General features: G+C 43.3%; 2 protein-coding genes across 10 annotated transcripts in view; both read left to right on the top strand.

Annotated features, from left to right (window-relative positions):
* The first annotated feature begins 2,026 nt into the window (after nucleotides 1–2,026).
* Nucleotides 2,027–8,355, top strand: SRP9 (signal recognition particle 9). 4 transcript variants are annotated; one of them, XR_014953979.1, is made up of 4 exons: nucleotides 2,027–2,129; nucleotides 2,519–2,884; nucleotides 4,726–4,794; nucleotides 6,045–8,355. XR_014953979.1 is itself a non-coding variant. In XM_021543310.4 (3 exons), exons 1-3 carry the CDS (start codon nucleotides 2,058–2,060, stop codon nucleotides 6,162–6,164), a joined length of 261 nt encoding a protein of 86 aa, XP_021398985.1. In that variant the 5' UTR covers nucleotides 2,027–2,057; the 3' UTR covers nucleotides 6,165–8,355. The 4 variants fall into 4 exon arrangements, 1 of the variants encoding a protein (XP_021398985.1); XR_014953978.1 differs by having other exon boundaries at nucleotides 2,519–2,966; XR_014953977.1 differs by having other exon boundaries at nucleotides 2,519–2,990.
* Nucleotides 8,356–9,702: 1,347 nt separating this feature from the next.
* The window catches only part of EPHX1 (epoxide hydrolase 1), a 30,194-nt gene continuing 18,615 nt past the window's right edge, over nucleotides 9,703–21,281 (top strand). The window contains exon 1 of one of the 6 annotated variants that reach the window (XM_085575905.1): nucleotides 9,703–11,633. The gene's annotated coding sequence lies outside the window, so the exon portion shown is untranslated. The other 5 variants (XM_085575904.1, XM_085575902.1, XM_085575901.1 and 2 more) reach the window with 5 other exon arrangements.

The raw sequence follows: 21,281 nt of genomic DNA, 5'->3' as shown, positions 1-21,281 counted from the left end.
GCAGGGCTAATGACTGGGCTCCTGAACCACTTCTGTGTCAAAGAACACACAAAAGATCCTGAACATTACAGTTAAAACTAAAATCCTCTCTAAAGTGCTTATGACAGGACAGCCCAAAACTGAGGCTCTTTCAGAAGGTGCACCCATGTCCCACTTGAAAACCTGGACTCACATTTGGTGAACAATAGTTCTGCAAAATGTGTGTTACAGGGTTTGTGCTCTCCACACCTTTCCTTTCCACATGTTTACACATCCCCTACATATCTGTTCAACATTACCAAATGCAATTCCTACTCTGCTGTTATAAATAGCTACCCAAACCCAAGGAGAGTAGAGAAGCATTCTGTTTGGGATGATTGCTTTAGGCTATGTCCATATATCTGTCACCTGATAATCTGTTGATTCTCAGCATCTCTGAAAGACAACTGTCACAGGGACATTCCTATCTCTCTCAGGATTTTTCAGAGCTGCACAGAGAGAAAGAAAGAGAAAACAATTTCTACTTCTGCTCCTTGATTTTCTCATGTGGAATGTGTTTGGAGAATTGTTTACCTGGGGTGATTGCTTGATTGGATTCTGGTGAGAATTGTTTGAGCCTGATGGCAAATCCAATCCACCTGTGTCTGGACTCTCAAGAAAAGGGTCAAAAGTTATTAGTTAGATATGGTAGAGAAAGCAGTTATGTAGTTTCAGTATCTGCCTTGATATAGTATATTAATGTATTGTAGCATAGTTATAATAAAGAAATCATTCAGCCTTCTGAACTGAGTCAGACATCATCATTTCTTCCCACCGGGTTTGCCTGCATTTACAATAGACAACTCTTGTAATTCTGAAGCTGGGTTCTGTGACACATCAACACCTAAACCTTGTGAGCAGGTCTGGAAAGAAAGAAAGAAAGAAAGAAAGAAAGAAAGAAAGAAAAAAATCCTTAAATTTTTCCACCTTCCATAGTCTCTACTCATTGGTGCAAAGCCCTTTACCAGAATTATTTAGACCACATAACACCCACAAAGTCATAATTTATGAAGTTTGTCAGTCTAATCACTGCAGACGTTTTCAGAGTAGATCCCCCTAATAACAATTATTTTCTGCTTTACTGACTCAGGGAATTTAATTCTAGTTTTTCTTCCCTTACCACTCATCCACCCTTTAATTTCTATGCCACATTTCTTCATTCTCTCTTGCACATATTGTGCCTTTTGTGGCCAAAAAAAAAGCCTACAGCTATAGTATTTCCCCTTGTTGCTAGTGGAGACTGCAACAGCCTGCATAATTTGTCCCCTCAAATGCAGATCTGCCCTAAACCTTTTAGTTTATTTGTTTGGTCACGCTGGTGAGTTTCAAGTTGTTCAGTAAAACTTGGAGCTGTGAATCATCATCAGGATCTTTCGGGTTTTTCACAGTGAATCCCTGTGAAATAGAGAATAGAGACTGCAAATTAGGTGCTTATTGTCACTGCAGCAGTTGCACAATCCCTGTGACATGAGCAGAGCTCAGTTCTGTGTCTGGCTACAAGCTTTGCTCTATACAGGCACAAAAATCATTGCAGGCAATGGGATTTTAAAACATAACAGCAGAAATCTCAGATCTTTTTTTATCCTTCCTCATTTCCTTTTTGACAGGAATTTTTAAGTCAGCTTTCTGTAAAAGCTTTACACACGCGCGCACGTCTGAAAAGCAGAGTTCCCCAACATTCCATAATTTTATCTATGCCATTCAGCCTCTTCCCCAGAGAGCAGCTTTACTTTAGCAATGCCTCAGCACCCCTCAGCAAGGCAGGCCAGAGGAGGCAGCGGGGCTCGAACCCGGCACCCTCCAGCCCCACCCCGGGCGCCTCTCGCGGCGCGGCGGGCGGGGAGCGCCTGCCGCCATCCCGCCGCGCCTCCAGGGGTCGCTGCGGCGGGAGCGCGGGCCGCCGGGAGCCCGGAGTTACGCGGCCCGCGATTGGGTGCTGCTGTCCCGCGGACCAATGGCAGGCGCCGTCTCAGCCGCACGCCCGCCCGGCCGCCTCCGGCGCCATCTTGCCGCGGCGGCGGGGAGCGAGCGGCCCGGCCATGCCGCACTTCCAGGCCTGGGAGGAGTTCACCCGCGCCGCCGAGAAGCTGTACCTCGCCGACCCCATGAAGGTGGGACAGCCCGGCCGGGAGGGCGGGATGCGCGGCCCGGCTGCGGCAGCGGCGCTCTGGAGGCAGCTGCAGCTGCGCGCGGCTCGGCGGGGGCGGCGGGCGGTGTCGGGCTGGGGGGGTCGCTGGTGACTGCACGGGGGAGGCAAGAATCGCAGAATTACAGAATCGATTAGGATGGAAAATACCTCCGAGATGGTCGAGTTCAGCCTATGACACAATCGGCTATATTAAGTAGACCATTGATAGTCCTAAGTGCCACGTCTGCTTATTTTTTGAACACCTCCAGGGATGCTGATTCCACCACCTCTCTGGGCAGCCCTTTCCAATGTCTAATCACCTTTTCTAGGAAGAAATTTCTTCTAATGTCCAATCTAAATTTCCCCTAGCAGAGCTTAAGCCTGTGTGGGGGTTGCATGGGAGAAGAGCCGACCCCACCCGGCTACCCCCTCCTGTCAGGAGCAGTGGCGAGCCAGAAGGTCACTCCCGAGCCTCCTCTTCTCCAGGCTGAGCACCCCAGCTCCGCTGCCCCGCTCTGGACCCTCTGCAGCGCCTCCGTGCCCTTCGTGGAATGACAGGCCCGGAACTGGCCGCAGCCCCTGAAGTGTGCTCTCACCAGTGCCGAGTACAGGGGAACAGAACCTGCGAGGAAGGGGATTGATTACTCGTTGGTGTTGCAGCTGAGCATCCTCTTCTGTGGAACGGGAGGGAGCTCTCGTTTGTAGCCCCAACAGCATCCCTGGGGAACAGCGTTTCAGGTGGTGTTACTGGCAGCTGGGATGAACCTCAAGAACTGAACTTCAAAGACATTGAGCTCATGTCTGTGTGTTGGAAACCGAGGTTAAGAGTTCTGCCGAAGTATCTGTAATTAGTTTATTTTATGAGTTTATAGCATTTAAGACCTATAGTATTTGAATTTGTCCTTTCATTAGCTCTTACGTTGCATCGTTGCCTGCAGTCACGTTTCAGAGTGGAAGGTGTTTGCATCCTAAAGACCAATTCCTCAAGGACTTGACTTCTCAGTTTATGACTGTTTCTTGTTTCTGGTCACTTTTTTTGGGAATGTGGTTTATGCAAATATTAAAATTAACCTCAGTCTTCAGAAAAAGCATTATAGTTTGCCTAAAAAGCTGCACAAAAATGTGATGTGAAACTTACACCTGAGAAAACTTCAGTAAAAAAGGCCTTGTGTTCTTCACCAAAAGTAGGGGAACTGGAGAAACCTTCAGAAGATTAAATTATCTGATTATTTAAAGCAGATTAGCTCTGCATTTTAATTAGCACAGAGACACCATATGAGATTGATAATAAAATAGCCCAGTTTTGCCTTCCTAGGCTCTGTGATATTCAGTTAAATGAAGGAAGGAATGTCCCTGCAGCAGGGAGTTGCTCTTCCCCTTTCCTTGAAGCGCCTCCAAAAGCAATCTCTTCCCATCTGTGGCAGTAAATTTGTCTAGTTAGAGAGGGGTTTATATAGGCCCTGTTGTCATAACACAGGTACCCTCCTGTTAATTTGGCAGAGAATTAGCCCCAGCAGTTTCATAACTGGGCTTGCTGGGAAGCTGAAGGAAGAACAAGAGCTGTGGGAGATGGGTGTGTGTTCCCCAGCCAGGTCTTGCCTTTGCAGGAGCAGGTTATTGATACATTGAGTGTGAACCCGCTGCCTGTGGCAGCCTCTCTTGTGCTTTTGGGGCTGCTCAGCAGGGAGATGTGCTGTCACACTGCTGCTGTGGGCAGGAGGTGGCAGTTTGTTAAACAAAAAGGGTCAGTCTGTGATGAGAACCGCTGTGGAACAGGAGTTTCAAGATGTGTTTGCATCGAAGGAGGTTATTGACCATTAGCACAAATCACCGTACAATAAAAACTTTGCAGTGTGAGTTCAGAATGCTGTCAAAGGCCACCTTGCTTTGTTTCTAGTTACTGACTTTAGCTGCAGCTGCAAACTGTGCTCAGGAGAAATCATTTAATGCTCAGCCACTGAGGATGTGGATTTTATCAGTGTGGCTTTGAGAACTTTGGTGACTTGAGGGTCCAGAGGGACTTGGATGGGTTAGAGCTCAGGGGAGTAGCTGTGATAACAGTTCAGGTGCCATAGAAGAAAAAGTGGTGATGTTGAGTCTACCCCACTCAGCTGATCCCATTCAAGCCTTCATGTGGAGCTACTCTTTTTTGAAGTGTTTCAAGCCTACAAACACAGGCTTCCAGTTGGTTTTTCTGGGGTGTGATACACAGCGAGGGGGTGTCTCGTCTCGACACGACTCTCTCATGGTTTGTCCTGCCTGTCTCCAAGGTCTCTGCAACTGTTGTTGCTGTATTTGCAGGGTTTTTGAACATGCCCAAATGTTGACCTTGATGATGCTGCTAGAAAACCAGTCTACACTGTAAGGCAGGGAAATGGGGTGGGTCAACTTCACACCACCTTGGCTGTGGGATTACAGCTCCCACAGCACCAGAGCTGAGGACCGCCACAGAGGTGCTGAAAACATGGAGCAGTACATAATTATGATTAAGAGTAGTCTGAATGTGGGCAGATTCCCTTCAATATATTCTGCAATTTGTTAGCTGTAAGTGCTAATTCCTAAAATGTTTGTCATTTCAGGTGCGTGTTGTCCTCAAATACCGACATTGTGATGGGAACCTCTGTATCAAAGTGACAGATGATGTGGCTGTAAGTACGGAGCACATTCCTCCTACAGAGCTTTTGTACCTCTCACAGACTTGTGTTTTGCTGTCAGTAAACTTGGGAGCTCTTGGACACTGCCTTGAAAGTGCCTGACAATTTTCTAAAAAGTTGTACTCAGCCTTCCCTGTTGCTCTATGATTGACAGTGACCAGTTCAGGAGCCTTTTCAAACAGGTGTTTACTAGTGTGAGCCTTTTTATCTGCTCAGAGTGGTGAAAACTTCCAGCCATGGGTGAAGTTCCTTCTTTGTGATTATGAGACTGAGTGACAGTGATGTTACAGCTAAGGAGTTTGTTTTCCTGCAGTCAAGGGTATTCTGGTATTCTGCAGTCCAGACACAGTATTCTGCCCTACTCTTGTCTTCAGACTTGGAAAAGAGTCAAATTTCTTCTTTCCAGGAAAAGTAGCCTGGCATTGGAATTTCAAGTGCCTGGAATGGATGTGAAACTCCAGTAAAGGCACTTCTTGATAGGGCAGTAGGGCTTAACATGAGTGAGGTGTTGATTGTGGGGCAATGATAAAGGGGAATTTAAGGGTAATTTTGTTGAAATCGCCCATAGGGGAAGTTAGAGTCAGGTGATTCACAAACTGAACTTACTGCCGTACCTGCTTTCAGTCACAGAATGATGTTACACCGGGTGGGGGGAAATGGGGACTGGTTTCAGGGTTTTGGTTGGGTTGTTTTAGTGTTTGGGGTTTCTTGTTTTGTTTGTTTAGGTGGATGCTGTGTTCCCTGTTTAGGGCTGTCTTGGAAAAACAGGTTTTGCTTGGGGTAGGGGATCTCCTTCAATGGGAATTGAACTTTAAGAATTTTATGTCCCTGCAAGTGTAACATTAAGGACTGTGAAAGGCAAAATAAACTTGCTTTCAGAATATAAAGAATTGGAAAGTAACTTCAGGTTTAAAATCTGTTTCTGTGTTTAGACAACACAAAAAAAGGACAGCTTTAAAACCCAAGTTTTAACAGCTTTTTGGAGCTGGAAGAAGCTAGGATAAATTAGGAGTTTCCCTGTTTTCAATATGGGAGACATGAGCATTAAGGAGAAGTTTAAAAGCAAACACAGATATGTTTGTGCTTTGAACCAGGGTAGATGTGTTGGTGCTGCCTCCTGGCAACTAATGAACATTTCAGTGCTCTCCTTGTTTTTTGTGTTCCAAGCACACAAATGCATAGCAGCTACAAACAAGATAAAAGCAGTTGAAGTGAAATCTGATATCAGGAACTTTGCCTTGCAGTGTTTGCTGTACAGAACAGACCAGGCACAAGACGTGAAGAAGATTGAGAAATTCCACAGTCAGCTCATGCGGCTCATGGTGGCCAAGGAATCCCGCAGTGCTGCCATGGAAACGGACTGAAGGGCTGCGAATCAAACCAGTGCTCCGGTCATACTTCACTGCAAGCAAATCTTTTGGATTTGAACGAAAAACTGGGGCAGGAGATGCTTTTATGTACTGAAGTGGACTGATGGCAAGTCTGAAGCATTTTCACCCCTCAGACTCCACTTTGGAAATCTAGGAAAATAAGTGCTTTCAATTGAAAGCTTATATTTATTTTTGGGTATTATGCAACTATTCTTACATGTAGGTATGCTAAAAAGACAAGCAAATATTTTAAATCTACAATATATTAATGCAAATTTGATAGGCCACAGGCATACTTCTGGAAAGTTACTGTAAAATTTCATATAGATTCCATTGTGTTCATACCTTATGCTGGTGTATTCTCAAAATGAGAGGGTTTATTAATCTAATACTGTAGCATGGTGACTGGGTCTAATAAATATTGACATACATTATATACATCTATTGGGTTTAGAATAACATGTTTTCTGAATTGAAATGTTGAAATTGCCAATTTGTATTACCACTGTTACTGGCAGCACTCTAGCTTTTGGTATGGCTCTCAGTCATAAGATGAGCATCCATAATGCAGTTTGTAGAACTCTTATATTGGCTTAGTGATTAAACTTCTGTATTTTAAAAATTAAATTAGAACTTCACTTGAATATTCCCAGAGATCTGTAAGAAACTGGGAGGGTTTTTTTTTTCTGCTTGTGCAAATACTATTACTAAAAAACAGTCAGTGGCTTTTTTACATACTTGAACTATTTTGTACTAGCAGGGGTTTGTTTTCCCATCCTTGCTTCAGGCAGAGTTGAAGTATATCAGCAAGACAAATTCTAGAAGCTCTTGCCTATTATGTTAATAGAAAATATCCAGCTGAACACTATCCAGATTCCTTATTCTAGCAGCTTGTTAACTGCATTTTCAAATGTTACATGTGGCAGGTGGATGTCAGCCAAATGAATAAATGGATGAAAACAGCTTAATAAATACTTAAATACCACTGTCGGAAATAGACCAATACTCCTGCAGCTTAGATGTGATTCTCACAGTAACCTCCGGTAGGCTGATGGAAGCTTTAATTGTCTCTTGTAAAAAAGCTTTTTGTTTGAAAACCCAGTAGCTAAAATTGATACTCCTTTGACTAGGTCTTGCATACTTGAACACAGATGAAGATTTTCATGTAATTAGGCTATTGGTATAACTAGGTGCTTTCAGAACTGATTTTTTTAGGTTAAACCAAGCCACAAAAGTAAAGCAGGACCATACTTGTGGTGGCATTTATATATAACAAAAACAATTATTTAAGTAGTTACCTGCTGTGAGTTACATAAAAATAATGGAGCTACTGGGAAGCAGTGGACTTTCCACATTTGCCAAAAGCTTGGAAAAAACCCACCAGGCTTGAATATTGCATTAGAGTACCCTTTCAGTTGAGCTCAGAATGTTGCACGTTGTTGGAAAATACTGCAGCACTAAATTCCTGGTGACTGCTTAAAATTGTAGTCTGCAGCAGTGACTGGTATGTGTGTAACATTTTTGTATTGGATTTTGAAATATAAATAAAGCCAGAGAGAAGGCTGGGCTTGGTTCATTGTTAAACTGTCATGAGATACTGTAACACTGAAATTTTTCTTTGGTGCTCCAAATAACTTACCTAATATTTGCAATATAGTAGTAGAGAAATTGGGTGTACCAAGTGGCTGAAATGATTCAGCTTTATACTCCAGTAGGTTTTAGAGGAGGAGCAATTACAGCACTGTATATTAGAGGAGCAGTTCTTGGGCAAAACAGGCAAGGGAATACATTTCTACTTTTCTAAATTCAGAAATTATTTCCCTATGACCCTGGGGAAAACCTGTTGCTACTTTTGTAAGGGTTATGTGTTGTTAAGCTTGTTCTCCAAATACTTAGAAAAAATAGAGTGGCTCTGTGCAGTCCAAATGCAAAAGAAAATATTACAAAGCAGTTGCTTAAGAAAATGAAATTGTGTGGAAACTTGTTTAGAAAAATATAGGTGCTTCATAACTTTGTCCTGGAATTTTCATCCATTTCCATACCATGTTCATGGGGCCGTAGAGAAGCTCTGAATTCCAAGCTGTTTCTTTCTTGCCTGTATTCTTGCTGAGAGTATGTGTGCTTATGTACACTGATCACTTCCCTAATAAACATCCACGGAGTTGGTCCATCATGTTGCCAGCTACTTGAGTGTGTCCTCTGGTTTGTGATTAAAAAATCAGTTTATTGTGGCTGCTGCAGCAAAGGAGGTGCTCACAGCTTGCCAGAGACTGCTGCTCTCCAGCCAGGAGCTGGTGCCACTTACAGGCTGCAGTCAGGCAGGAGCACATGGGCAGCCCGTGCAGTGACAGACAGGTGACCTTTGCAGAAGTGGAATGATTGAAAAAAATAGGATGCTTTTCCCTGCTACAGCTAATTTTGTTGCTGCTTGTTAGTTATCTTCAGTAATTGTTCTGTTTGGTGAGAGTAGTTTAATAAAATGATAGGGGCCTTCTTATTGTTCCAAGAATTTGGGTTAGTTTACCCATGGAATTTATTCTGTTTCTCTGGGGTTCTCACCTGCTGGGTTTCCTGAGTGTCTTGATTTCAATTCTTTGTGCAAAGCACTTAGGCTGACTTCACATCCGAGCTCTCTCTTATATGTAACTAATATGCAACCACTTCTGTTTCCAATTTTAGAGGTTTGAACCCTGAGCTGCTCCATATGTAATCCATTGTGGAAGTGTATTCTGGAGTGCAGGAAGATTTTTTAAATTATCTGTAGAGGTGAGAAGTGAGAAGTTTGTTCACAAGTCTTTGTTTTAGAGAGCCTTATGAAAGAGGCCTTCCTATTAAAGTCCTGACCTAACTTCTAGGAGTGACAGGTTTATTCTGGAAAACTGGATGCTTTGGTGCTGGAGTCTGTCAAAATCTGAAAAGGAGCCAAAGCCAAGCAGGTACTTTTAAAAATGTTTTAACTTGTCAAAAGAATTAGGTTTAATCTCAGTAAGTTTCTTCACACAGTATAAAAGTGGGTAATACTCAGCATTTTGCTGGAACAAATGTGAGGAGACTTTCCTGTCAGTAGGACTGGGATGATCACTTGTTACTGTAGGCTGATCTTAAAGGATTAAGTCGTTTTAGATGTTCTCAGGTGTCCATCCTGCTATAGGTAGGATAAATCCCCTCACTTTGATCACCTGGAAGAAGGATGCAAAGATAGTTACCTTACCCACCTGTGCTTTCTTGCTTCTGGCTTGGGGGAGCACAAACCTCTCACAGGAATTACACTGTAACCACCTCTTAAATGAACTTTGGATCTGAAGTGGAAGTACATAGAGACTAAGTGGGTTTTTTTTCTGTAAATTTACCTAGGCTGCAGATTATGCACAAGTCCAGATCTTTGAAGATTCTGTGAGTTAGTTTAGTGGTTGTCCTTAAGGCGTAGGAGCTTCGTTGAAAACTGGTATTCTTTGTACAGTGCTGTGTGCTGAGGGACCTTCCAATTGACTGAAGCAAAGCTGTTTTGATCAAATAAATCCAAGGAGTCCTTTTATTAGATAACTGTCTTAAAGGATCTTCACTTATTTTTATTTTTTTTAGGAGAAACTAGTCTATGAAGAACTACATCTAATTCCTTGTTTATGTTAATAGTAATTTGGTTTTCAAGACATGGTGGTGTCTATTCTGAAATGCTGATATTACTTTAAGGGTAGATGCTGTGTGACTCAACACAACTTTTGTCTATAAAGATATTTTCTGTCGAAAAGAGCTTTGAGAGTTCAAAGACTGGTATTTAAATACAAGCAATGGTTAAATTGTCTTTGTTGCTGGGGATGATATAAAAACATGCCTTTTATCTCTTATTACTTTCACATAAGCAGGTCTTTAGTCTAAGTAGACTCTTCAGGGTGGCTTTCAGATAAACCTCTCCACCCTGATGCTGGGCTGAAGTGTTTGAGTCACTACAGACTGGAGACAGATGTGGGCTTTTTAGTCTGTAGAAATGTTATTTTTGAGATGACAATGATTCTAAATGTATTCTAGCAGCAGATTAGTTACTCAGCAGAATGCAAAGCATGGTAGTTTGTTAACCCCTGCTTATTATGCAAGCCTGTGTGTGTGCCCAGTACCGGCTCCACCAGAGTAAATGCTCCTGGGAGAAGGTGGGCCTGAACTGGACCGTGTAACACTGAAGTCTGTGGGAACTGAGCAAATAAAAACATGGTCATGGCATGACAGCAGAGTTAACTGCCTTCCTGCAAGTCCAGGCCCATGTTGTTGAACATAATCTTTGTTTCTGGTGAAGCTAAGTCCTTCTGGTTTTATACTGTGCCAAGGTGGTTGTAGGGGTGTGTTCTTGGAGTCCTGTGATGGGAAAGCAATTACCTTTTGCCGTTCTAAAAGCATCTTAAGCCCTGAGTGCCATCTCTGAGTGCTCTTGTGTGGAAGTGCCTGGTCTTCTAGCAGGAGCCAGTGTGCTCAACCCATTATGACTCCTCAAACAGACAGTTCCTGGGTGTTGTGAATATTTGGATTACAAAACCAAGAGTATAGAGTTTCTCTTAAACTGTAATGCTGGTGTTTATGAAAGTGTTTTTTCCATTTAAATCAAGACCAGCTCTGAGGATATTTTACTTTTTTTAGCAAGTTTTGGTTTTGTGCTCACATTCTTTTGCTGCCTTTTTGGTGGCAATTCTTAGTAAATGTTTTAAAACTTGAAACATCAGTCATACCGAGAGGTCTGGGATAGATTGATTTTTTAAAAATTTCCATTGAAGCTGTGTGTGCATATTGGGTTCTTTTTCTGTCTAGAAGAAGACATGTTCTTCTGTTCATGAAAGGACTGGTCTGCATTGTCCTGCCTTTACTGAGAACCTTCCTGAGCTGCAGGAGGGTGTTTACAGCAAGAGTCCAAAGACTGGTTCCTTGGAGAGGGGCTTGAGTTTTCTGGACACCTCCTGAATGGCTGTGCTGGCTGATAGTGAGCAAATGAGAGTTCGGGCAGCTGAAATATGCATTTTAACTGGGTTGCTCATGCATGTAAATACAGCCACCTCTACAGCAGCTCTGCTATCATTGTGTGGCTGGGAGATGAAAGGCTCGCCTCGGGGCGCTGACAAATGAGCTCTGGCAAACTGAGCGCGGCTCAAAATGTTACTTTGCGAAGGCATCTGCTCCGCTGAGGAGCCAGCAAGGCAGGGGGATGAACTAATGCCTCAGACACGTCCGTGTGAAACTCGGTGTCTTGCTTTAAGTTGCCTGAAAAGATGGCTTTTAAATTTGGGGGCAGGAGGGAAGCTGACCTTTCAGCGATCGACAGTTCGGGGGTGTTTTCTGTTTTTTTAAACACATTTTCTGCGGCAGTGCTCCCATATAGCTGAGGTCAGGAACCAAAGGAATGAACACATTTCATCAGGGATTGTTGGTTTGTGCCCAGAGGCGAACCTTCTGTGCTCGGTCACACAGCAGAGCCGGGTGACGGTGAGTAAAACCCTGCAGACAAGCAGCCGTGGCTTTAGCAGAGCAAAGAGCAGCTCTGGAGCAGCTCCTGACCCTCCGCTGACGCTGATGGTGGCACGAATGTGCAGGCTGGGATCCCGCAGCAGCCTCGGTCCATAGAGCAGCTGGCTGCTGATCCCCCTTGCCTCTAGCACCGCTTCCAGTGGCTCTCTGTTCCCATTCCCCAGTGCGTCAGAAAACCCCTGGGTGTTCCGGAGAGCTGCCGGTGTGCTGTTCCACCTGGTTAGTGTGCCGAGATGGCTTCACAAAAGGTCAGCTGAGTGCTACAGGGAGTGAAATGGAAGGGTTGGGAGCTCCCCAGAGGAGTGAGGAGAACGATGGGAGTGAAAGAACCAGTTTGATTGGCTTGGGTTGCCATGGAACCACAGCCTAAAAATTTATTATATTGGAATTTCCCTGACTTGCTTGTAAAAACCTCCTGTCTATCACTTTATATACCCTGTAATGTGCATACTACACAATATTTACCTAAAAACTAGACATGTCGGAATTTGTTTCTGCATTGTTCTAGCTCCTATGGACAATACAGAAAGGGTGGAACCAAAACCTGTAAATTATATTCTTCCTAGAAGCCTGTACCACTCTGGTAGTCTCTTAGAGTAGCCAGACCTGAACATATGGTACAAGGTGTAAATTATACCATGGACTTATAAAACTGTGTTGTAATTCCTGACATTCTTGAAGTGCCAATGTTGGGGCAGGGATTTAAGCAGGGATCACAATGTTAAGGGCTTATTCCAGCAGAAATGGTTCAGTGAGCTGTAGCTGCTCCAAACCAATAAATTCTTAAGATGCCTCTAGAATGTATCCAGGTGGCCAATCCTTGAAACACAAATATTGAAATACCTCCTGGACATGATTTTGCTGGTGGTGAGAATGGACTATTTTGATTTTGCAGAAAAGAGTTTTCTCTTCTCATTTTTTTGATTCCTGTATTAAGCTTCCTTCTTTTCTGACTCTTCAGTCCCTTCTTCTTTTTCATTTGTTTTAAACTTATTCTTTCTCTTCAGATCTTTCATGCTTCCCTTATTTTCTTCTTTACAGGTGATCATGGTGATGTTATAGTTGGCTGAGGGGAAGAGGATTGTTATACAGTTACCTTCTACTTGTGGGTGTTGATAAAGGATTTTGTTTGCAAAGTTGAGCTTCACTAGGGGGACATTCTGTATTGTCACACTTGGGAATAACACACGTATAGGTGTCACTGAAACATTAATATTAAACTGCATGGCCACCTTCCTCAGACAATAATAGTATAAGAAAATGGTTTTACTGGATATGAACAAATTACACTAGGACGTCAGCAAATAAAAAGATCCTTCAGCTCATACTCTGTATTGGAATATCTACATAGATTGTAGCAATTAATTTGCTTTCCTATAGTGCAAATTGCAATCTTCTTGGCATTATTTTATTTGGCTGATGACAGCCAGTCTACAAGATGTAAAAGATGAGATATCAGCAATTCTCCATAATAATATTGATCAATACCTGTCTTACAATATAAAGAGTTATTTTTAAAGATAAAAACCATTATTTTATCTGTTGTCAGTTTCTCTGTCCTTATGTGAATCTTTGTTTGAATTCTCTGCAGTTGCCCTCCCACCAGTAGTCCCATAAGTTTCTATCATGGCCACATCCTCTCCTTAATTTCTGTAACAAACTCCAGCTGCTTTGAAGGTGGATATTGTGTGTATTGTTCCTCTACCTCAGCCCAATGCTAAAGCAAAAATTACTTAGAGGAATGCCAGACCATGGAGTTGCTAATGTTTTCCATTTGTCTTACTTAGAATCACAGAATATCTCAAGCTGGAAGGAATCCCCAAGGATCATCAATTCCAGCTCCTTACTCCTCACAGGACTACCTAAAGCTAAACCATATGATGAAGAGCATTGTGCAGATGCTCCTTGAAATCTGACAGTCTGGATGCTATGACTGTCCCTGTAGCCTGGTCCAGTGACTGACCACTCTGTGCAGAACCTTTTCTTAATGTATAATCTGAATTTCCTCTGATGCAGCTTCATTCCATTTTCTTGTGTCCTGCTGCTGACCACCAGAGAAAGGAGATCAGCACCTCCTCTGTCAGGAAACTGTTGGGCTGTGATGAGCTCACCCCTCAGACTTATCCAAGTTCAACAAAGCAAGTGTCCTCAGCTGTTCCTACTGAGACTTCCTCCTGAGACCTTTCACCAGGCTGATCACCCTCCTCTGAGCACAATTTAATTGTTTATTGTCCTTTTTATGTTGTGGTACTTAAAACTGCAAACAGGACTCGAGGTGAGGCTGCACCAGCACAGAGCAGAGTAGGACAATCACCTCCCTGGTGATGCTGTGCCTGATGCACCTCAGGACATGGCTGGCTTCTGCCTTTTGTGGTATTTGCATCTGGGTTGTCCTCTGCTAGGCTGTGGGAGTTGTATGATTTCACAAGAAACAGCCAAACCAGTTCCAGTTAGGAGGGGACCACGTGAAGCACTAAACCTGGTGTAATCTTCCTCTGCCCGGTGTCTGTTTGAGGTACCACTTTGCTCATTGCTCTTTGCTGCTGCTACTGCTGTAAGGAATCATGGAATTGCTTAGGTTGGAAAGAGCCTCTGAGGTCATCAAATCCAACCATTAACCCAGCACTGCCAACCCCACCTCTAAATTGTGTCTCCTAAGGGTTCAGTGCTGCTAGAGCACAGAGGAAAACTACTGTTAAGTGAATTGTAAATTTAAGGAGGTGAACACCCCCAGGAAAACGTCTATGCCACAGGGATACCTCCACAACAGGGACTTTGAACTACCCTGTCCACATCAAAAAAGGAAGGACAGGAGGCCCTCAGTGGTAACAGGGCTTTTCTGCATGCCGGAGCACACGTTTTCAGAACGTGGGACAGCCTGGATGAAGTATGGTACTGCCACTTCAGCAAGTTAGAGAGGCTGGAGTTACTGACTAGAGATTGGAATTGGCATCCTTTTAACAAATAGGGGACAGAAAAAAAAGCAAATTTTCATTAGTTAAAATAGTGAAATAGAGTATTTTGCTGGCTTTAGCTGGGGTAATTTTCTTTACAGTGGCTAGTATGGGCTGTAGTTTGGATTTGTGCTGAAACCAGTGCTGATAACAGAGAGATGTTTTTGTTACAGTTTGGCAGTGCCTGCACACATCAAGGCCTTTTCTGCTCCTCACCCCACCCAGCAGTGAGCGGGCTGGGGGTGCACAAGGAGCTGGGAGGGGACAGAGCCAGGACAGCTGATCCCCACTGGCCAAAGGGACATCCCACACCCCAGGGCATCCTGTTCAGCAGATACAGCTGGGGGAGGAAGGAGGAAAGGGGGTGTTTGGAGTTACTGATTTCCCCAGTGACTGCTCTGTGTGATGGAGCCTCTCTTCCCAGGAGATGGCTGAACACCTGCTTGTCCATGGGAAGCAGGGAATTAATTCCTTGTTTTGCTTTTCTTTCATGTGCATCTTTTTCTTTTCCGCCTAAAGTGTCTTTATTTCTACCCATGAGTTTTCTGACTTCTCTGATTCTCACCCCAATCCTGCTGCTGGGGGAGTGAGTGAGTGACTGTGTGGTACTTTGTTGTCAGCTGGGGTTAAACAGTGCCAAGTGTCTGTGTGGTAGCTGTAATAAAGGGTTATGACCCTGGCACAAAACACAGTTGCATTTTTAACTTTCATCCTGTAGAAGTTCTGTTTACTATGAAATTCAGCATAGTCTTATTTGTATGTAAGTGAAATCCATGTAGTCCTACAGAAGAAAGATGAACTGCTATTAATGCTTTTGGTGTCTTAAGAAAAACAGTACAGAGCAGGTTTTGAACATAGATGCCCCCAAAAGGGGTAGAACTCAGCCAGCACATTTGGTGTGGAAGAAGAAAATAGCAACGAAAAGGCAAAACTTACTTACAGAGACGTTTAGGAACATGTTGCTTTAAACAAGACAAGTTTTTAATTTAGCTACTATTGCTGCTGATAACAAAAGAGAGTGAGAGCTGCACCAAAGGCTCTGGGCAACTGATTGCTTGAGCAGAATGTGATGATTGGGCTGAAAGGGTTGAAAGATGTGAAAGGAATCTTTATCTGTGATCACAAGTCTGTCTGTCGAGACCCCAACAATCCAAGCAGGAGCTGAGATGGTGTGGAGGTGATGAAAAAAAGAAGATTGTATTTTAGGAGTGAAGTAATAGGTGAAAACTGAGACTGAATGGAAAAACCTCAGAGATTAAGAGTTTAATGTTTGCTTGTTACGTTTTTCCTGGTGGTTTGAGTTGCTACAGTTTGACCTTCTGGGGCATGTTTAGATCTCCCTGCCCTGGTTTGGAGAACACGGTTTCAGGGAACGAGCAGCCCTGTCAGGTGCATTTTCGGCCCTTCTGTTGGGCACAGTCTGTCTCTCGAGTTCCGCCGCCGCGCAGCGAGCCGGGCTGGAGCCGCTCGGCCGCTCGCAGGGGTAGCGCAGGGCGGCTGCCCGGCCGTGCCCAGCCCTGCCGGGCACAAACCTGTCCCCGAGCCTCTGTCCCCGGGCAGAACTGCATCTCCCGGCGGGCTGCGGAGCGGGGGCAGGGCTGGGGAGGCCCGGGGGGCTCCGGCCCGGCAGGTGAGAGCGGGCGGCGGGCGCGGCGCCGGGATGGGATGCGGCGGGACGGGCTCGGCTTGGGAAGTCTCCCGGCGGGATGCGAGCGGTGCCCCGGCGGGGAGAGGAGCTTCGGCTCCCCGTGCGGTGAAGGAAAGCGCTTTTCCGAGCCATCCCGTGCGTCCAAGCCCGCGGTCCGTAAATGCCAGGGATTCAAAGAGAGCGCGGTGCTCCGCAGCTGCTGCTCCGCGGATTCCGAACAATGGGAATTGTTCGAGTGTGAATAACGCGCTGGGTCCGCTGGGGAGTTTTTGTTGATTTGGGGAACAGGAAGGCCCTAATCTGCATCCCTGCCAGGGGAGCGTATATGGCATTCCCAGCAGCTGGAGCCAGGGGTGCTTTTCCAGGGTAAGGTCCCTGATAAACGGGACTTAGCAGTGCTTATGGAAACAACAGTTTTATTTAGCGTTCCTCGGGAATGTGGCCAGGTTTCCCTGTTTAGTTAAAGTATGTGGCTTTAACTATTGGCATGCAAATGGTTTCAGTTTGGTTTATTTGCACATTTCTAAATGGGGATATGAAATCGAAGTTTTATTTATTTATGGATAATTTTGCCATTTATTTATGGGTGATTTTTCCAGTTTTAAAGATGGTTTGACTGAGTACTTTATGCATAATTCCCTTTGCTGAACAAGCGTTTTAGGCATGAAAAGAAAACCTTTTAAGTTTAATGCTTATATTTTGTTGCACAACTTTGCCAATCTGCAAAGACTAAGCAAGTTACGTACTCTGCTCAACCTGGGTTTAGTTTGTCAGAATTCAGTTGGGATTTTGATTGCTCAGGAGTTAAAACATACCATTTTCAAATGCATAGCTTAATTTTCCAACACTATTGAATTAGGCTGCTTTCTCTTCCCTTCTTTTCCTAGCCTTGCTTTATCTAAAGTAAGAGAAATTGCCTTGTAATTTTAGGTGAACATACAAGATAGAATCAGCCTTAGAAGCCAATGTCTCAGAGTTACTCAGAGAGCCACAAAAGCAGAGTTCCTATTTTGATTGGCAGTACTCTTTGGAGATGCTGTGCTTCTCCCCTGAAGCGGATATTACTCCTGTTTGAAGTAAGCTAAAGCTGAGCCTTGATTGCTAATGCTTACTGAAAATCGATGGAAGATAGTCCCCAAAAGCAATTAAGCAGCTTTGAAAATCAATCCACTGTTGAAGTTGTCCAAGGACAGGGATTAGATCTTTGTCAGAGCTGAAGTCTTTGTAGGGAAGGTCCTGGCACAGTGGCAAGTTCATGGCTCTTTGTTCTACATCTTTTCCAGTCTGAATTCATTTCCAGCCAAAAAATTAAAAAAAAAAAAAAAAATTGTTCAAACTTGTGTGTGATTTGCTAAACTCCACTGGCTTGTTAATTCCCCAGTGTTCGTTATTTTATTGTGTGTGATCATAGCATTGAAGTCAATAATTTGAAATAGAGCATGGTTGGTAATAACCAGTGCAGCCAGAATCCACATGCTATTTGTCTGTATGAATTACCCAAAATAGGCTTTGGATTACTGGGTGTTTTAAAAGGCTTTTTTGCCCTCTGTTATTTACTGTATTTTAAGTATTTGAGCATTCTGTAGAGCAATACCATTTCTTTCAGCCTGCTTGTTTATCCAGGGTTTCAAAAAAGCTTTCAGGATTTTTAAGTATCAAATGGCAATGTTTTAATCTTGTAAGCACTGTGAAACAAGCTCAGGCTCCTTAGTGGAAGGACCAATTTGTTCTGAGTAATTACAACGGGTAAATTAAACTTAGGGGTTAGGGGTAATAATTCTGGAATGGTAATACTCCCAGAAATTCTTGTTGCTTCAGTAATAGTTTGTCAAGTAATTTGTCAGTGGAGAAGTGGCAAAGCAGAGCTGGGGGTGGTAGATGAAGTACAGCTTGTAGCTCTAGGCAAAGTAAATCGATTATCTTACATGTTCCTATGCACATTTCTTGCATTATATTTGGAGTATTCAAATTCTGTGGCCAGATGAGCAGAGGTAAAGCCTTACCTTTGTGGTAGAGTGTGCACTATTTCATTGAGCCTGAAAGAGTATTTTCTTCATGCCATGCATAATCCCAGAACCAGGGCAGTCTTTTTTAAAGTGCAAGTTCCAAATGTGGCAAATAGATCTCTAATTACTGTGTAAGTCCCTGAAGAAAAGTCACTTGGAAAGTAGAGCATCTTGCTTCTCTCTGAAGAGCTTTGGTCTGCTTGTAATTAATGTTGAAAATACTTTTTTCCCTCCTGAATACTTCTGTTGAAAAAGTCCTGGATTCTTCCTCTGCACACATTATTTTTAATTAAAAACATCATTGTGTGTGTAAATGGGTATTTACATAAATAGTAAAGCACAAAACATCTTCTTCTAAAGTGGCATTTGCTTTAATATCTTGGTCATGCTAGACATGGCAGGATGGCTGACAGTGATTTGAATATACCCTGGGGTTTATGGTTGGTTCTTTTAAGCAGCATTATGAGTTTTTATATCCATTTAAGAACTTGTTATTGATTAAACACTTTCTGATTGGCAGGGCTGGGAATATTTTTGGGAATATTGAATTGTGGTAGTCATGCTCTGTTAGTTGTTTTCTCTGATAGTGCATTTGCCAGAATGAAGAAAATGACCTGTGATCATTTTTATGGAGGGATCCTGCTGGATTAAAGAACAGGAGCCGTTTGCTAGGTTTCATCTCTGAAAAGTGAGCTGTCACCTAACATTCCTCCAGCTTTTATTTTGAAACATCTCTGCAGGAGATTATTAGGTGTAATCCATGGGACAAGAAAGGGCTCAGCAAACTTTTGGAGTTTATTGTTCTTTTTGTCTCAAGCAATTCTCCTCACATTTATTGCACCCAGCAGTCGAATTTTGTTCATCTTGTGAATTCTGTAGTTAGGGCACACAACTCTTGCTCTCCCTGTTTGTTCTGTATCTGCAGCCTGGGTGGGCTTTGCTGTCTGATAGAAGACAAGTCTTTCTCCCAGGCAAAACACCCATGTATGATGAATCAAAACCCAAGCTCTGTTGGAGGACCAAGCCCTCTTGGGTGCTTCATCATGAGTGTTAATTGCTCTCATCTGGTGGGTACAGGTAGTGCACTTTCCTAGGTGAAGGCCATGAATCCAAACAGAACTTAAATATTGTTATTAAGGGAGAGATAAAGTAGCAAGAATTGTTCTTGTTACATGTTTACTCTGGCACATCCTTTTGGTGTTGCAGTTATTTGACAGAAAATGATGGCTACCATCTGTTCCCTTCCTCTGGCATCATTCAAAGTTCCTTTCCTTGTTGGGAATGAAGTTTTCAAAGGGAGACAACAAGTTTTGACCTCTTCCTGTTTCCATAGCCACATTTAATATTCTTTTCTTCTTTTACACTTACAGCTCTAGGCAAAATGAGTTGATTCTCTTATATATTATTTTGTACAGTTCTTGCATTATACTTGGAGTATTCAGGTTTTGTGGCCAGGGAGTCTGGTGTCCTAGGAAAAGAAGGAAATCTGAAATAATATATGAAGTAATGAGTCTCTCATAGAGGTCAGAGGGAGTCAGACATCATCGAAGAAGGAGGAGTGGCATAATGGGAAAAGGAAGAATTGTGGAAAAAATTTGACATCACAGTGGATTGAGGTCATCTCACACTGAGGAAGGAGAAAGTCTCACACACAGGGAAGAGTGAGTCTGGCATCATGAAGGAAGAACAGAGTCTGGCATCAATGAGGAAGGAAGAGAGGGGTCTGACATCACAGAGTTGGACATCATAGAGGTAAGAGGGAATGTGGCGTCCTGTAGGAAGGAGGGAGTCTGGTATCAAAGATTAAGGAGGGAGTCTGATATCACAGAGGAAAGAAATAATCTGATGTCATAGAAAAAAGCAGGAAATCTTCACTAATGGAGAATGGAGTCTCATCCCAAAGGTAAGAGGGAGACTGATGTGACAGAGGTAAGAGGAAGTCTGGCATCACAGAAGATGGAGGTCATCTTGCATCACAGAGGAAGGAGGGAGTTTGGCATCACTGACATTAGAGGGAGTCTCACATCATGGGGGGAAGGAGCACATTCTTGTTCATGCTGCCCTTACTACTTAGAGTCATGATCCTAATTTAAATTCACAATGTGCACCTCATCTGTCTTGCAGTTTGCCAGATAATTCCTCTGGCAGTCTTTACATTCATCATTTCTATCTCCACACCTTCTTTTAACTGAAGGATTGTCATGTACTTTGTTCTTACCTCAAACTGCTTGCACTCTTTTTTTTTTTCCTCTAAAGCACCACATATACATCAATTCTGCATGTTTTAATAATTAAAGGTTTCAGTAACATAGTTTTCTAACAGTGCTAATACAAAAAGCTTGTAAATCTGCTAGCTGAAAAGATCTTTCCTTCCCTGATTCTGTGGAAGAATCTTAAGAGACTCAGACTAATGGAAGATCCTGCAGTAAATAGAAGGGGACATACTGTGATGTACCACCAAGCATTTTGAGATAAAAACAAGTCTTATCTGGAGATCAGGGCAGGCAAAATATTGGCAATAACAACATGGCAGGGAAGGAGGGTAACCTTTCACTCTTTACTGCTGGAGGATTTGGTGAAGCTAAAATTAGAGCCCACATTTGCCTTAAGGCCTGAGCAACAATTACCTCGATCTCATTTCCTTATCTGTAATATCTCACTCTTTTGGTTCATTTCCACCTCCTCAGAAAATGCAGATGCTGGCACAGGATGAAGAGGTGAACCTCATTATTGCTAGAAACTCTAGTTGAAGGCAAAACAGAACCATGTGCTGTTCATAATTTCTTTTCAGGCAGTAGGAATGAAATGTTGAAGTAAAGCTCAAGATGTTACTTGGACTCTCTTGGACTGTGTCACTTAGTTGGCTGGATAGTGGCTAAGAATTGTTAAAAAAACTTGTTACTGGCATGGTATCCTTCCCTCTTTTAACCAGAAGAAGGGATTTGAGAGAGCTTTCAGCTGTGTTCATCCTCCATCGTATGCCAGGCTGTTGTCACTT

This window comes from Lonchura striata, chromosome 3, assembly GCF_050655825.1.
Source record: "Lonchura striata isolate lonStrDom1 chromosome 3, ASM5065582v1, whole genome shotgun sequence".
Classification (NCBI taxonomy): domain Eukaryota; kingdom Metazoa; phylum Chordata; class Aves; order Passeriformes; family Estrildidae; genus Lonchura; species Lonchura striata.
The sequence above is the reverse complement of the archived record's forward strand: the minus strand, read 5'-3'. Positions and strand labels throughout refer to the sequence as shown.

Coding starts and splice junctions, on each gene's coding strand:
- SRP9 (XM_021543310.4), top strand. CDS start 2,058: ATGCCGCACTTCCAGGCCTGGGAGGAGTTCACCCGCGCCGCCGAGAAG. Junction 2,130..4,725: donor ACCTCGCCGACCCCATGAAG/GTGGGACAGCCC, acceptor TTGTCATTTCAG/GTGCGTGTTGTCCTCAAATA. Junction 4,795..6,044: donor AAGTGACAGATGATGTGGCT/GTAAGTACGGAG, acceptor TTTGCCTTGCAG/TGTTTGCTGTACAGAACAGA.